General features: G+C 45.7%; 2 protein-coding genes across 4 annotated transcripts in view; one reads left to right on the top strand and one right to left on the bottom strand.

Annotated features, from left to right (window-relative positions):
• LOC141047547 (programmed cell death 1 ligand 1-like) overlaps positions 1-6119 on the bottom strand; it is a 129943-nt gene extending 123824 nt beyond the window's left edge. Inside the window, exon 1 of one of the 3 annotated variants that reach the window (XM_073542637.1) lies at positions 6034-6119. Coding sequence is in view for 1 of the 3 variants with exons in the window: in XM_073542639.1 (XP_073398740.1) it covers positions 6034-6049 (16 nt within the window). In the remaining 2 variants the exon portion in view is untranslated. The remainder of the gene's footprint in view (positions 1-6033) is intronic. The other 2 variants (XM_073542639.1, XM_073542638.1) reach the window with 2 other exon arrangements.
• A 182-nt stretch (positions 6120-6301) lies between these two features.
• Positions 6302-16401, top strand: part of PLGRKT (plasminogen receptor with a C-terminal lysine) — an 85900-nt gene continuing 75800 nt past the window's right edge. The window contains exons 1-2 of the mRNA XM_073542634.1: positions 6302-6511; positions 11220-11302. Coding sequence (XP_073398735.1) covers positions 11222-11302 — 81 coding nt within the window. The 5' untranslated portion in view covers positions 6302-6511; positions 11220-11221. The remainder of the gene's footprint in view (positions 6512-11219; positions 11303-16401) is intronic.

Raw genomic sequence — 16401 nt, 5'->3', positions numbered from 1 at the left:
CCAGATACGGTACCAATTAAAACTACAGCTCTACCTGCAAAACAAAGGCCTTGTGCAGCTCAATTGATTGAAATATAGAAAAGTCATAGATCTCAGAATATGACAACACAAGCCAATTTTTTTAAGGTATTTATTTTGTTAAGTATTAAACCTTATATAAATTTGGTATCACTTAAAGTGAGCCTGTCAGCAGGATTGTGTATAGTGACATACAGACAGTGTCAGGTTGGCGCCTTTATACTGATTACAATGATACCTTGGTTCATGAAATCTGTCTTGTGTTTGTTGTGTAATCTTTTTTCAGTTCTGAGTTTATGATATGATCCGGTCTTAAGCCGGGGTTGGGGTATGCGGTGCTCTGCTTACATATTCATACTGATGGCTTCTGACAGGTCACTGGTCCCTCAGTGACCTGCCCCCTAGTTTACATGATGAAATATATATCCTTCTCGGTCGTCATTTCCAGTCAAACCGTCTGTCAAAGTCGGGCCCTGCTACTGAACCCTTTTGTAGATACCCATCATCCGTCACGTCTTTTAATACAGATGACCCCTTGTCAGACCACCCGCACCCCTGGCGGTCAATCTGGCGTCGCAATTCCCTTGCACCCATACCATCTGTCTGGTCTGACTTTTTGTCAACACGTCCGCTATAGGGTCTCCCGCCTAGGTCACTCAGCCCTGAGCTAACTGATGCGTCACTACTTCTACCTCTTCCGTCAGGCCACCTTCTGTTATTTCTCCTGCTGGCCATTTCTCCTATGGTCTTTATTGCCCGGAAAGCAGTCCTTCCATTTGTCTCTATGTCCTGTTAGCTTCAGCTTGAGGACTTCCAGTCTTTAGAGAACCTCTTTGTCTCTCTATACCGCGAGTTGAACATGGCAGCCATCTTCTTCCCATTTCCTGTAGCTCTCTATTGATCTGCCCCCTCTCAAGTCTCAGCTGCTCTACCTATTTCAGGTACGACACTCGATATTCCAGGAGCATCCGGATATTCCCAAGGCTCTCCATGGATCCGACATTTAGAAATGGAACCATCCCATCTTCACCCATGACCTGGGCTTCGTCTCTGGTGCTCAGTTCACACTACATGCTTCTACCGCCTTTCTAAAGGCCTCATGCACATCCTCACTGGCACACGCTTCTCGCATGTCTTCGGGTACCTCTATTATGCACATGAAAACCGAAGTCTCGCCTTCTTGGATATACTGCTGGACCTCCTCGTCCTGAGCATCAGTGCAGTTTTCCAAGTCATTGACTTCCCTTGTGTGGCCATCTGCGTGGCACTTCCCCTGTTGGATTTCTTCCTCCGAGGAGGCCCCTTCTTTGGTCATCTTCTCCAGCTCACTCTCCTTTATTGCGATCAGATCGGGAGAGCGCGACAGCTCGACTTCCCGGCCATCCGTGTATTTCTGAAGCTGCGCATTAGCCTTTTTCTCTATCTTGAGCTCTTGGAGAACTTTATCCCGCTCCTCTGCCAGGCAGCGACGCTCCTCCTCTCTCCAGAGAAGCTCCTGCTGATGCTTCTCTTGAGCCTCTCTGAGCACCTCCATATCTTTCAATATGGCCTTGTTCTCGGTTTGACACGTTAACAGTTGACCTCTGAGATCAGAGACTTCCTTCTCCAGCTCATCCACTCTCTGCTCAGCTGCTTGTCTTAGGACCCTTTCTCATTTGACATGCTCTTTTACAGTCTCTTTAAGCATTTCTATTGCGTGATCCTGCTCCCTTTTGGCCAACACGTGTCGCGCCATAACTTCTTTGATTATGTTTTCAGATGGGCCATCTTGCCCACCCATACTCTGCCTCTTCAGAGTTCCAGCTGTTCCTTCATCTTCGACCTCAGATACTATGGGGCCTTCACCATAGGGAGCCATTTCACCCTTTCCTGGCATCACAGATGTAGGTCTCTTACGGGTCTGTTTTAAGCCCAGCCCATCACCAACTACCTCTGTACAGGGATTCTGTCAGAGATAAAGTGACCTCCTTATTAGGGACACTAACCTGATCTGCACCTGACCATGTCCCTTCCTCATCCTTCTTCTGAGAGGATGTTAGGAGTGGCGGAAGGCACTAAAAAAAATAAATAATTAAAGTGCCTTCGCCACTCGGGGTCCACCGTGCGGCAGGTGATATAACCGCTGCTAGAGAGGCAGAGCACTGTGGCGTTAATGTGCACGGGGTTAACTGCACCCAGAGTGCACTGACGCAAGCTCTGTTGAGGACACAGAGCTGCAAACTTAAAGCACACAAAAACGCTGTATCTGTTTAAGTCACAGAACAACAGCGATAAAGACACGGTGTTACAGGGTCACAGGAGTAGCCTTAACTCTTAGAACTACTCCGAACTAGACCTACCGTGAAAAGAGATGTGAGGCGTCGCAACTGCGAACGCTCGAGAAACTGCAATCGCAGCGCGGTGTGAACGGAGCCAAAGAGGAGACACCGCAATATCGCTGGCGCGATGAAGGACGCCAGCTGCTGAGACAGGAATAGCTGGAGCGCGCTGGCGGCTGCCCAATCACTCACACAATTGTAATGTCAGAGGGAAGGGGTTTCTTAATAAGTCAGTCACCAGCCCAAGCATCCATCACCTTACATACAGCAGCAGTATGAAATACTAGCGCATGGCATAGCGGCCATGCGCACTTTTTATAGCGTACGGGACCTGCCAGAAATCTCCAGAACCCTGAGCTAAGCCAATGGAATCAGGAGCAGGACCTGAGCACCTGACTCCTGAACTCCAATGGGAGCTCGTCCCATGGGCATGCTCAGAAGTTGGAAAAAAAGGACTTGGCCTCAGGAGACAAATGTGAGAATCTGGATTCCCGCATAGGCAGCATAGAACCCAGATTCCTAACATTGGGTGTAGCCTGTCCTGCCTTTCCGCGGTCCTGGCGATGAGAGGAAAATCTGCCATTTTTACTCAGCTTCCCCTTACTGCATACTCTTTCACTTGCATTCGAGTCACAGTCTGAATTGGAGTCACCCTCACTCAGTCTGTCATCTTGGAACAGCAAATCCCCACTTAAACAGGTGTCGGACCCCTTCCCTGGAGCTCCCCTGCTTCCCACGGTCACACGTTTGGTCACCCCAGCTAAGTCCCCGAGTTGGTCAGCCCACACATTCTTCCGGTCACCCCGAACTCTGGACTATCACCTTTAGGTGGCGCTACCTCCTCCTCCTTATACATCCCATTAACAGGAACCCGCACAGCCTGCTGCTGTAGTGGGGCTTCCATATGACCGTTCCGCCTCTCCTCTGAGCAACCCCACACTTCATCAACTTCCCATGCATCTTCAAAGAACACAAAGTCCCGGCCCCTGTCAAAGGGGTACAATAAGTTCAGTGTTATAACTCCATCTTGGCACTTGACACTTTTGGACATAGCAATCATCACTCTGTCCACAGTATAGTCCACAGTGACCCCATGGATGCAGCGAACCTTGACTTTTTTCTCGGTCAGACAGAGAACGAGAGGAGTTCCCGTCAGAGTCATCTGACTCTTTGAGTCCAGCTGTCCAGAGACTCCTTCACGGTATAACATCACGGTACACACCTGCGGCCTGTTGTCATGCGGAAAGTCTATGCCGCACTCAGAATAAGTAAGACACAAACACCGCTGTTCCCTGAGGTAACCGATTCTGCCCCTTTTGGAAACTCCACCCCTTTTGGGCAACTATCCCCTGCATTATGCTCTATAGGGTGGCTGCATTATACTATATGTGGGCTGTATTATACTGTATCGAGGACTATGGGGAATACATTATACTATATGAAGAACAATGGGGTGCATTATACTATAGGAAGTTAACTGTACTACATGGATGACTATGGCGGTGCATTATGAGGAGTGTATTATACTATGTGGAGGACTGAGCAGTGTATTTTAATATATGGAGGACTATGAGGTGTGTATTATACTATATGGAGGACTATGTGAAATGTATAATACTATATGGAGGACTGAGGAGTGTATTATACTATATGGAGGACTATGGGGCACATTATATGGAAGACTATGGGGTGTGCATTTTACAATATAGAGGACTGTGGTGCACATTATAATATATGGAGGATTATGGGGTGTATTATACTAAACAAGCAAAATGCTGCATATTCATCGAGTGATTGGATTGTTTATGCCGGAACAAAAATCATTGTTCTCAGCAGCACATCACAGGTGTAAATAGTAGATGTGCTGTTGATAACATGATACTGTATGGTGATCTATTAGTGATTATTCTGTCCCCATCATTCTTTCTCAGAGGTGGAAAGAGGGCGGGAAACAAGCGTTGAACGACTTCAATATTGTCGATCACACTCATTTAGCGTCCTGAACTCAGTGCATGTAAATACAAATGCTAAAACTGGCCCTGTCGCCGGCGCCTGTGCAATATCAGGCATTGGCGATGGGATGGGGGCAGGGGATTGCAATCACATCCAGGCCCTGGAGCCTTGGAGGAGCACAAAAGTTTCCATTGGCCCATACGAGACAACTAATACCATTAAAGGCCTGTAATAGTCAGGGTCTATGAGCTTGAAATTAAGTCACAGGTGTAGGGTGAGATAGTACAGCTACGGCACGAGGTGAAAGACCCCCCCCCATACAACCAGGGCGAAGGTCTGAATTTTCGGATGGCAGGAGGACGTGGAACACATACAGTAGTTGCACTGCGGGACACTAAGGCTAGTTTCACATTAGCGTTTTTTTTGCGCAGCGCATCGGGCGCATAAAAAACGCAAAGAAAAACGCAAAACAAACGCGCGTTTTTTTAACATCATGCGCACGCTGATGTGTAAAAAAAACGCAGCGTTGTTTGCGTTTTACATGCGTTTTTTGCATGCGTTGGCGTTTTTTATGCGCATGCGTTTTTAAGTGTGATGTTTTTTCCATTGTCTAGAGAACATTCTAGACTTGTTTCACTCAAAAACGCATGCGTAAAAAAACGCAACCGTGCGCAAGACCATGCGCACGCATGCGTTACCATAGACTTCAATGTGTTGTTTTTGCGCATTCCGTGCGCAAGCGTGCGCATGCGTTTTTTTGCCGAGACAGGGCGCACCAAAAAATCCAACATGTTGCGTCTGGCGCACCTGGCGCAAAAGACAAAAAAACGCATGCGCACGAAAACGCAAGTGTGCGCAAAAACATGCGCACGTCATGTTAAACATAGGTGCGCAGTGCGCATGCGCACGGGTGCGCACGATGCGCTGCGCACAAAAGCGCAAATGTGAAACCAGCCTAACCCTCTAAAAAACACCTTCACAAGTCAATTTTAAAAGCGTATGTATTAAAATATCTTGAAACTCATGCAAATGTTACATGCATTAAAACACTACAAACCCCTGCATGAGTGAGCCCCAAATATCCTGTGACTACCACTAATAACAACGTCAGTTCTGAACAGCGGCCATATTTTATTAGCTCTGTTGTCACTGAGCCCAACGTTCCATAGTGCAGCTTTTTAGCTCGCCATGTCATGGGTATTTCTATAGTGTCAGGCTATGTGCACATGTAGTTTTTTTGGTGTGCGGATTTTGGAGAAAAAACGCAGGACAAATATCTGCAGTTTAACACCTCATAATGGATGAGGTGTAAGGGTATGTGCACACGCTGCGTTTTTGGCCGCTGCGGACCCGCAGCAGTTTTAGCTGCGGTGTACAGTACCATTCAAATTAATGGTAAAAAAAAACGCTGTGTAGACGTTGCGGAAAAATCCGCGCGGATTTGCTGCGGTTTTGAAACCGCAGAAAGAATTACATGTCAATTCTTTCTGCGGAAACCGCTGCGGGTTCCTATCTCCACCATTGTGGAGATGGTGAATCCGCAGGACCAAACCGCAGGCAAAACCGCAGATAATCCTGGTCTTTTGACCTGCGGTTTTATCTGCGGTTTTTGCAAAATCCGTGCGGATGAATCCGCACCTAATCCGCAGCGTGTGCACACAGCCTTATGAGGTGTAAAACCGCAGGCAAAACCGCAAATAAACCTTATGCCTGCAGGCTGCAGGGGTGAATTTCCTATACATACCACAGTCATGACTCATGACGGTGACAGTAACTACAGTCACTGCTGTGTTGGAAATGACGTTCTCGCCACATTCCCAGTCACGTGACTTCTCCCTCACGTTATAGCAGAAGATCATGTGACTGAAGAGAAGCTAGCACGTTTACCACGTTGCATCACTTGAAACTGACCAGTAGATGTCGCACAAGCCCAGTACCTATGAACTGTCAAAGCCTCAGGCAAATATCGCTTTTCGCCCGCCTGACACGCCCACCCGCTGCAGACACGCCCTTCCTGTACGTGCAGCTACACCTTCTCTTAACTCCTATGGTGCTGGAGACGAGGCCTCACGTACTTTGTGGATTGTAATTATCCTCCCTGCTCAATGCGGGGCGTATACAGTTAATGAGCCCTGTCATTGACAAAGCACAGCCTTGACCTTTCTCCTCCGCCCTATAACGACTTCTAGGAAAGGAGCCCAGGACTGGGACTGATCCGCACGGTAAAAAGAGCATTTACGTCTCATAGCTTGTCATTCCCCGTGTGCAGGGCCAGCTGACGGGGTGAGATAGCCATGCATGGAAGAAGCAAGTGTGGCCGGCTGGCACCGGGATCCAGGAGTGCTCCCCACACGTGCTGTCATGGCTGCAGTAGCTTACAGTTATCTGCTCTTTAGATTTTCCTTTCTTTTTTTTCTTTACTTCCTTCTTAAACCCTTCATTTTTGTTTCCTTCCATCCTTTCCCTTATCTCTCCTTCCTTACCTCTTTGTCCCCCTCCCTCTCTCCCCTTCTTTATCTGCTTCCCTTTCTTTCTCTCCTTCCTTTCCCTTCACTCTCCTTATCCTGTTTGTTTACCTTCTCTCTTTCTCTCCTTCCTTCCCCTCCTTCCCTCTTTCTCTTCTTCTTTCCTTTACCCTCTTCCTTCTCGCTCCTTCTCCTTCCGTCTTTCTCCCCTTTCTTCTCGCTCCTTTCCCTCCTTCCCCTTCCGTCTTTCCTTCTTTCCTTCCTTCACCCTCTTTCTCCCCTTCCCCTTCCGTCTTTCTCTTCTTCTTTCCTTTACCCTCTTTCTCCCCTTCATTTTGCCCCTTTCCCTCCTGCCTTTCTCCCCTTCCTTCTCGCTCCTTCTCCTTCTGTCTTTCTCTCCTTCCTTCTCGCTCCTTTCCCTCCTTCCCCTTCCGTCTTTCCTTCCTTCACCCTCTTTCTCCCCTTCCCCTTCCGTCTTTCTCTTCTTTCCTTTACCCTCTTTCTCCCCTTCATTTTGCCCCTTTCCCTCCTGCCTTTCTCCCCTTCCTTCTCACTCCTTCCCCTTCAGTCTTTCTCCCCTTTCTTCTCGCTCCTTTCCCTTCTTCCCCTTCCGTCTTTCCTTCCTTCACCCTCTTTCTCCCCTTCCCCTTCCGTCTTTCTCTCCTCCTTCTCGCTCCTTTCCCTCCTTCCCCTTCCGCCTTTCTCTTCTTCCTTCACGCCCCTTTCCCACCTTTCCTCTTTCTCTCCTTTTTGCCCCTTTCTCCCCTTCCATCTTTCTCCCCCTTCCTTCTCGCTCCTTCCCCTTCCGTCTTTTTCCACTTCCTTTTTGCCCCTTTCCCTCCTTCCCCCTTCCATCTTTCTCAGTAAACCAGAAAGCACAAAAAGGGAAAACCCCTAAAATATAGCTTTTAATTTAATAATTAAAAGGGAACATACATATGTGAAGTCACATGATACCAGGGGGTCAGAGAAAATACACTTGCATATTCTACATATAAATACCAAAAGAGGCGCAAAAAACTATAATGCCCTAATAAGGCCCTTCCTATCCGCGGAGGTTGGCACCCTAGTTCTTGACGACATGGCGCCCCCGCTCAACGTCGGCGTCCCTAGTAACGCCCTTGACCACCCTATGTATACAAAAAGGGACACAGAAAAAACATACACCTTTCTCCCCTTCCTTCTCAGTCCATTTCCTCCTTCCCCTTCCGTCTTTCTCTCCTTCCTTCTTGACCCTTTCCCTCCTTCTCCCCTTTCTTCCTTTACCCTCTTTCTCCCCTTCCTTTTTCCCCTTCCCCTTCCGTCTTTCTCCCCTTCCCCTTCCGTCTTTCTCCCCTTCCCCTTCCGTCTTTCTCCCCTTCCTTCTCACTCTTCTCCCTCCTTCCCCTTTCGTCTTTCTCTCCTTCCTTCTTGACCTTTTCTCTCCTTCCTTCCTTTACCCTCTTTCTCCCCTTCCTTCTCGCTCCTTTCCTTCATTCCTCTTCCATCTTTCCCTCCTTCCCCTTCCATCTTTCTCTCCTTCCTTCTGCACATGTTATTGCAGACACAACCACACCCATTCAGTCGGCATATTCTTCAAAGAGCTTTAGTAAATTGACCCATATATTTCACCAATAATTCCACACCTAGTTTTTGTTTTTTTTGGGATGAGCTATAGTTTTGAATGCAACCCCTTAAAGGGGTATTCCAGATTTTGAAAATCCCTGTCCTTGACCGCAGTTTGCTTAAAAGAAAATAAACTGCTTAATGCCCATTTGTGCATCTATGTGTCATGGTTTATGATTCACAGTCCGCGTGTTGGGTTTCCAGACCCAAACTGGTCAGCCTTTTATTCATATATGAGGCCGTGCAGTTTGGGTTTTGAGACCCGGGTGCGGTCCCTGCATCAGTACTCAGACCACATGGATATTGATACATCAATAACGCTGTATTGATACATGGATGTGTGAATATACCCTACCTAGGTCCAATGTTGAGTCTCCACTGCTTCTCTCCTGGTATCTTTTGTTGCCTGCAGGTCCAATATCGCATTAATCTGTTAGCGATCAACTCGGGCAGAGCGGCTGAACTGCGTGCTGCCAACCTGACATCAGCAATGCAAGCGATAAAAGACACCAGGAGCAGCAGCGGAGACTCAACACTGGACCCACGGAGAGCTTATTTTAAAAAAAATGCACCAGAAAACCTTTTCCAGGGAACCTGTTATGTAAAATTACACTATAAACCTACAGATATAGGGTTAATCTATAGGCTAATAGCGCTCTGACACTGCGGCACTGAAATCTTTCGCTGCTGGGAGGAATTGAACTTTTATCCCCCTCGGCAATGTTTACCGTATTTGGCAGAGTGCGGCTCCCCATTCTGACCGATCACACATGTGCCATGCCCGGTCGCATAGATGCCCTTCCTCTACTATTCGCGAATTCTCAAATATACCCAACAGCCAAAACATACTTTCACTGCAGCTTGCTGTAATGTTCACATCAGAGCCGTTGCTGCAGCTGGCGCCAAATGTCAGCCATGTCGGCCGGTATGCTGGTTGTAAATTTCTTTCAAATCAGTATTGTTGTTCATCAGTTGTGTGGTGCCCCAAAAAGACGTTGGGTCCATTTGTTGGTGCTTACTACGTATTTCAATGCCTCTGATCACCAGAGTACGGTAGCTCATTCCCAATTTAAAAAAGGTTTATGTTCCATCTCCTTTAGATAAAAATTTAGATTTTAACTTTTGTTGGTTTTTGTGCATCGCCCCGTGTAAACAGGGAATGTGCTGCCTACAGTTTACATGCGGTATGTGGACAGAATGATCTTATTAAGGATAAGTTTATATGGTTGTATAAAAAAAAACATAAGAATTTCATCCAGAAATAGCTGACGATCTTTCATCGGTATTTATACATCAGCAATTAATAAAATTTACAAGATCAAATACAGTTTCTCGTGTTAAGAACGGCAACGTATCCATAGGAAAATTGAATGGTTTACAGTTGATCCTTATGGTATTTTTTGTACACTCATTATGCCTGAGTCCTCAAGGCTGACATTGTCCCCTCCAGTATTGATGAGATGTGCTGGAGTCAGACGCTCCTTATTCATGAAGAGGCGTATATCAGGCGCGTCAGACAAGTGGCGTACACCTCTGTGTGTGGCTCGCCAAATCCCGACTCCAGACCCTGCTGGAGTAAGATTTGTGCCGAAGCAATCGGTGCTGCTCCTCGTGAATTTAATGAGCATCAGTCACGCCCCGTCCGGCCCCACCTCTGCCCATTTTGGGAGAAACTGGTGTGAAGACACCAAAAGTCTCAAAATTTAGGTGCAACTCCAAGTAGTGCCTAAATTCTGCGACTTTCCAAAGCTTTTACGCTAGTGTTCTGCCGTGAAAGCTTTGATGAATCGGGCCCATAGACTTGATTAGGTGAGTCTCGCCACAAATGCAGAGGATATTAGTGCATGATGGAATTATTTTCACATGAACATTCGGTCCTTTTAAAAAACTAATCTTTGCAATCCTGCTGATTAAAATTGGCCGGTTATTCTAACGTAGCCCTATGATCTGTCCCAATATAGTTTGCATGCCATATGTTTATGGTCACAAAATCTAAATGCAAATCAAAGAATAACTTTCTTCTACATTTTTATTAAATAAAACAGGATCAAACTATTTTACACTACCTTATTTTGTAATTTACTGTCTGCTTATGCGTCACTCATGCCTTATGCTCCATAATTGCTGCCCCTTTCTTTTGCTCCAGTAGATGCTACTGTCTTCTATCCGTCCTCCGCTCAGTCCAGAGTATGACTATATGCTTAGGGGTAAGTCTGCCCTGCAGTGCAGCGGCACCACACCACTAATAAGAGCAGAGGAACCCAGCATGAGTGGACCATAGTTGTAGAAGATATGGCCTTCACAGCCAAAACTTATACATTGGTCTATTGTGTCTAAATAAAATTTACTGAACAGGTAGTTCTAGTCTAACATTCTGATCAGACTGTATGAAGCCCATTAACACGTCACAGCAAACCTCTTAATGGAACCTTATAGGTGTGGCGTAATACTATACCAATACTTCAGTATCGAAGGGAGCGACCTGGTGCCACACAGCACCCATTCCTTAAGGCAAAACCACGTGACTTCAGGTCACATCACCTTATAGGCATAGCAAAAATGGCCACCACACAGCACCAACAGGTGAATAGATGTAAAAAACAATGTTTGAGCTTTGGATGCACCAGCTTTATTGTAAAGGGTAACACATATATCCCAAAGACAATGTGGTAAGTATCTATTTCGCATTGCTCATGGAGTTTTGTGGAGCCTTACCGTATCTGTGTTGCTCATTTATAGAGCTACAAATATGCATATTTTACTGCTTGTACTTGTTTAGAAGCATTATTTGTTTTAATTTTCACTCTTTAAATAATTTTTGACTCTCTAGTGTTAACTGATTTTATCTATCTGTTTTTAGAAATGGGGTCCTTATTGTCTAGATCTATGGACGAAAACATGAAGAAACAGCAGGAATTCATGTTAATGAACTCCCAACTTCAGGTAAGTGAATCTTAGCTATATCTCCATACAGATGTAGCAAGCAAGTGCCAAATTTACATCTAGTGCATTGCTCTGCTTAAAAATATCATGCCTCCTACATGTAGTCCATGATAGTTCTAATTAAAGAGGTTATCCACTTCTTGGTCATTGGTGACATCCTTAGGATAGATCATCAATATCTGATCGGTCGGGGTCTGGAACCAACAGCAATCAGCTGGTGTCGGCAGCCGCCGTCCGGAACTGCTTAATTGCATAGCTGATTTGTCTTTGATAGTGGCCCAGCCCGGTACTGCACATCCGCCTCCTATTCCCTATTCAAATAAGTAGGAAAAACAGCCGCACTCATAAGTGAATGCAAAATGTGAAGTTTTATTTACAATAATCACTACAGTAGTATTGTAACAAAAATTGATGATTCGGAAGATCGCAGTAAGGCTGGTTTCACATTTGCGTTTGGAGGTGAAGCGAACCCTCGGCGTGAAGCTCCGTCCCCTGCCGCACCTCCTCCGGTCAGCTCTGCCTATGGGCGCATGCCACTGCATGCGGCCTGCGTACCCTATCTTTAGCATTGGGTGAGCAGGTATGCTTTTGCCACCGCATGCGTCCTTTTGACGGTGCGGTGACCTGTGCCAAACACAACGTGTTACATTTTGGTGCGCTTGCCGCACCGTCAAAAGGACGCATGTGGCAGCAAAAGCATACCTGCGCATGGCCTGCATACCCAATGCTAAAGATAGGGTACGCAGGCCGCATATAGCGACTTGCGCCCATAGGCGGAGCTGACCGGAGGAGGCGCGGGAGGGGGCGGAGCTTCACAGCTAGCGTCCGCTGCTCCTCCAAACGCAAATGTGAAACTAGCCTATACAAGCAACGTTTCGACCCAATCCTGAGTCTTTTTCAAGAATTGTTACAAGAAAGGTACACAATCATTAATGTATTATAAAAACTAAAAAAAAATAGACAAATATATATACAAAAAACATCAAAAGAATTGTACAAACTACAGCTTATTTGTGAGGGCTGGGTAAAAGACAAAGCGGTGAGTCCTGCGGTAGAACCTGAGTTGAATGACCTGAATTTTGTGAGTAGAGATTCAAGAAAAATTGTATGTAATCTGAGGCCTGATAATGGTTAAGTATACTAACTAGGTAGGTGTTAAACTAAAAGTCATATCTACTATAGTTTTAAGTTTCCCATCAAACCTGTATATGATGGGATATAATGAAAGCGCAGAAAAAAGAAGGTTAAAAAGAAGAGATTAAGTAGTAATGGGGGTAGTACCAACCTATGTGATAGGCAACCAGGGGTAAAGTGCTGGGGAAACTCTTTCAAGGAGTTTGGACCTGTTGGGGTAAGCATGAAAATTGAAAAATGTTGAGGTACTGGATAGGGGTATGCATAGGTAGGTGGAGGAGGAATACTGACCGTAAGGCTTGTTTCTAGGTAGAAGTTCCCCGTTGTGTGGTGTGAGAGCATTGTTAGCAGTGGGTTATAAATGTGCGCTGCTGGTGCCACTTCCGGTATCGCGAAACCGGAAGTGACGTGTCAGTGAAATCAAATGAAGGCTTTGGTGTGGTGGAAGGCAGTTCCAGTCTAGCGATACCTGATGTGACGTCAAGGGGAGGTTAGTCTTGGGGTTAGGGTTGTGGTGTTGGGGTTAGGGTTGGGATTAGGGTTAGGTATGTGTTGGGGGTTAGGGCTGTTTTAGGGTTGGAGTTAGAATTGGGGGGTTTCCACTGTTTAGGTTTATCATGGGGTCTCGAAACGCGACATGGCGCACACCATTGATGCCACACAATTTTGCTTTCAAAAAGTTAAACGCTGTTCCCTCCCATCTGAGCCCTGCTGTCACGGGGCAGTAGGGAAAAAACAGGAGACGTGGAACCTGGGCCCCTGAACTGCCCCTCAGGCTAAGGAGGTGCCCTGACTTTCCTTTACTTGGGGGTACACTTGATGGTAGTGAGGCCCAAGTCCCCGACCTGTCCCTGTCTCATGTTTAGCCCTGAGCTAAACCCCCCCAACCCCCTCCCCAGGAGGTGAGACAGGGAAAAAGTGTACTGCACCAATAACACGAAAGGAAAGAAAAAACACACCACGGGGTTAAAGCAACTAAAAAACAAAACTTAGCTTGCTCTGCTGCAATGCTCCTAGACAGCAGAGTTAGCCACTTGACCACATTCAGCTGAAGCACCACTGTTACTGATAGCTCCTCTCTTCAGTAGCATTACCACTGCTCCAGATAAGCTGAACCCCCTCTGCACCAGGTAGGTCCAGTCTTCACCACGGTTAGTTTCCAAATGAACTGTATTACCAGCAGCTAGCTGGTGAGCTGGTGTACCAGGTAACCTTATATAGGAAGGTGGGAGTGGTCTCCAGCAGACTAATTAAGCATGCAGTAACACCAGTGGCCACCAGGGGCAAAAACTGATATTAACCCCCGATGACCTGAAAGGAAAAAAGGTTTAATATTCGAGCAGCCCAAACTGACAGATAAAAAAATGGATTGTGACACCTGCCATGCGCCCAAACAGTGGCTTTCCCCCACATATGTGGTATCGGCATACACAGGAGAAATTGCGCAACAAATTTTGTGGTCCATTTTCTTCTGGACCCTTGTGAAAATAAAAAAGTTTGGTTCCAAACTAATTTTTTGTCAAAAAGGTAAAATGTTCATTTTTTCCTTCCACATTCCTTTAGTTCTCGTGAAGCACCTGAAGGGTTAATAAACTTCTTGAATGTGTTTTTGCGCACCTTGAGGGGTGCAGTTTTTTGAATCTTGTCACTTTTGGGTATTTTCTGTTATTTTGATCCCCCCCAAACTCACTTCAAATGTGAGGTGGTTCCTTAAAAAATGGTTTTGTAAATTTTGTTGGAAAAATTCGAAATCGCAAGTCAACTTTTAATCCTTATAACATCCTACTAAGGCTACTTTCAGACTTGCGTTATGAGGCGTGACGATCGCATTGTACCGGGGGTTTAGGGAAGCATCGGCAGGGAGGGGGCTCCCTCCGTGCTTCCCTGAGACCCCCGCAGCAGCGCGATGTGCTGCGCTGCTGCGGGGGCCTCCTTCCCTGCAGGTTCCTGAATCCAATACGGTGGCGGGGGCCTGCAGGGAGCTGGCTTCATCACTGCCTGCAGAGCGCAGGCATGAGGAAGCCTGCTGCAGTTCCTGTGCCAGATCGCTGATCTGCAACAGCGATCTGTGATGTGTCAGATCAGCGATCTCACACATGACAGTGATATCCCCCCTGGGACAGTGTAATAAAGTTATTAAAAAAAAAAATAAAAGTGTAAAAATAATGTATAAAAAAATCGCTAAATAAATTAAAAAAAAAAAAGAAATATTCCCTAATAAATTCATTTTTTGGAAATAAAAAAAATAAATAAATAAAAGTACACATATTTAGTATCGCCGAGTCCGTAACGACCCGCCCTATAAAACTGTCCCATTAGTTAACCCCTTTAGCGAACCCCTTAAAAAAGAAAAAGAAAAAACAAAGCAAAAAATAATGCTTTATTATCATACCGCCGAACAAAAAGTGCAATAACGCGCGATCAAAAAGACGCATATAAATATCCATGGTACCGCTGAAAACGTCATCTTTTCCCGCAAAAAACGAGCCGCTACACAGCGTCATCAGCGAAAAAATAAAAAAGTTACAGCAGAATAAATCAATGCAAAAATAATTATTTTTTTATATAAAATTGTTTTCATTGCATAAAAGCGCTGAAACATAAAAAAAATGCAAAACACAAGCCGCGGAGACACCATCCCCGGGAAGGAACAACCACGGGAAGGGCAGTCTCCAATGAAGGAAACCACCTATGCCAAAACATGGTTTCCATCCACAGTGCTTGCGTTGAGAAACATGTGATGGTGTCTCCGCGGCTTGTGTTTTGTATGTTTTACATATTTCCCATAAGGGATGCGGGCATTGCTCTAGAATCACTGCGTTGAGAAACATGTGATGGTGTCTCCGCAGTGTTGGATGTTGATCTCCATGAGTTCATTCATCCTCATTTTTCACAGTCTTCTACTAGGCATTGCTCCTGCTGGCCAGTTTCCTACTCCACACTGATGAGGGGCAATACCCCGAAACAGCTGTCTGTGGATGGATACCATGTTTTGGCATAGGTGGTTTCCTTCATTGGAGACTGCCCGTGGTTGTTCTTTCCCGGGGAAAGACCTGGCTAGTCATTGCTTGCATTGAGAAACATGTGATGGTGTCTCCGCGGCTTGTGTTTTGCATGTTTTACATATTTCCCATAAGGGATGGGGGCATTGCTCTAGAATCACTGCGTTGAGAAACATGTGATGGTGTCTCCATGAGTGTTGGATGTTGATCTCCATGAGATCATTCATCCTCATTTTTCACAAAACATAAAAAAAATGACATAAATGAGGTATCGCTGTAATCGTACTGACCGAAGAATAAAACCGCTTTATCAATTTTACCGCACGCGGAACGGTGTAAACGCACCCCTCTAAAAGAAATTCTTGAAATGCTGGTTTTTGTTCATTCTGCGTCCCAAAAATCGGAATAAAAAGCGATCAAAATACGTCACGTGCCCGAAAATGGTACCAATAAAAATGTCAACTCGTCCGGCAAAATATGAGACCTCAAATGACTTGGTTGGGTCAAAATATGGAAAAATTATAGCTCTCAAAATGTGGTGATGCAAAAACTACTTTTACAATAATAAGCGTCTTTTAGCGCATGACAGTTGCAAAACATAAAAACCCGGGCTGAGATTAGGGTTAGGATTGGAGTTAGAATTGGGGGGTTTCCATTGTTTGGGCACATCAGGTGCTCTTCAAGCGCAACATGGCATCTGATCTCAATTCCAGCCAATTCTGCGTTGAAAAAGTCAAATGGTGCTCCTTCCCTTCCAAGCTCTGCCATGCGCCCAAACAGTGTTTTACCCCCACATATGGGGTATCAGCCTACTCAGGACAAATTGCGAAATACATTTTGGGGTCCAATTTCTCCTGTTACCCTTAGGAAAATAAAATTTGGGGGGGCAAAAATATCATTTTTGTGGAAAAAAATATGATTTTTTTTACTTTCACGCCCGGGCGTTATAAACTTCTGTGAAGC

This window comes from Dendrobates tinctorius, unplaced genomic scaffold (genome assembly GCF_039654945.1).
Source record: "Dendrobates tinctorius isolate UK_male_01 unplaced genomic scaffold, ASM3965494v1 ptg000128l, whole genome shotgun sequence".
Taxonomy (NCBI): domain Eukaryota; kingdom Metazoa; phylum Chordata; class Amphibia; order Anura; family Dendrobatidae; genus Dendrobates; species Dendrobates tinctorius.
Note: the sequence above shows the minus strand (reverse complement) of the source record. Positions and strands in the feature narration are given on the sequence as shown.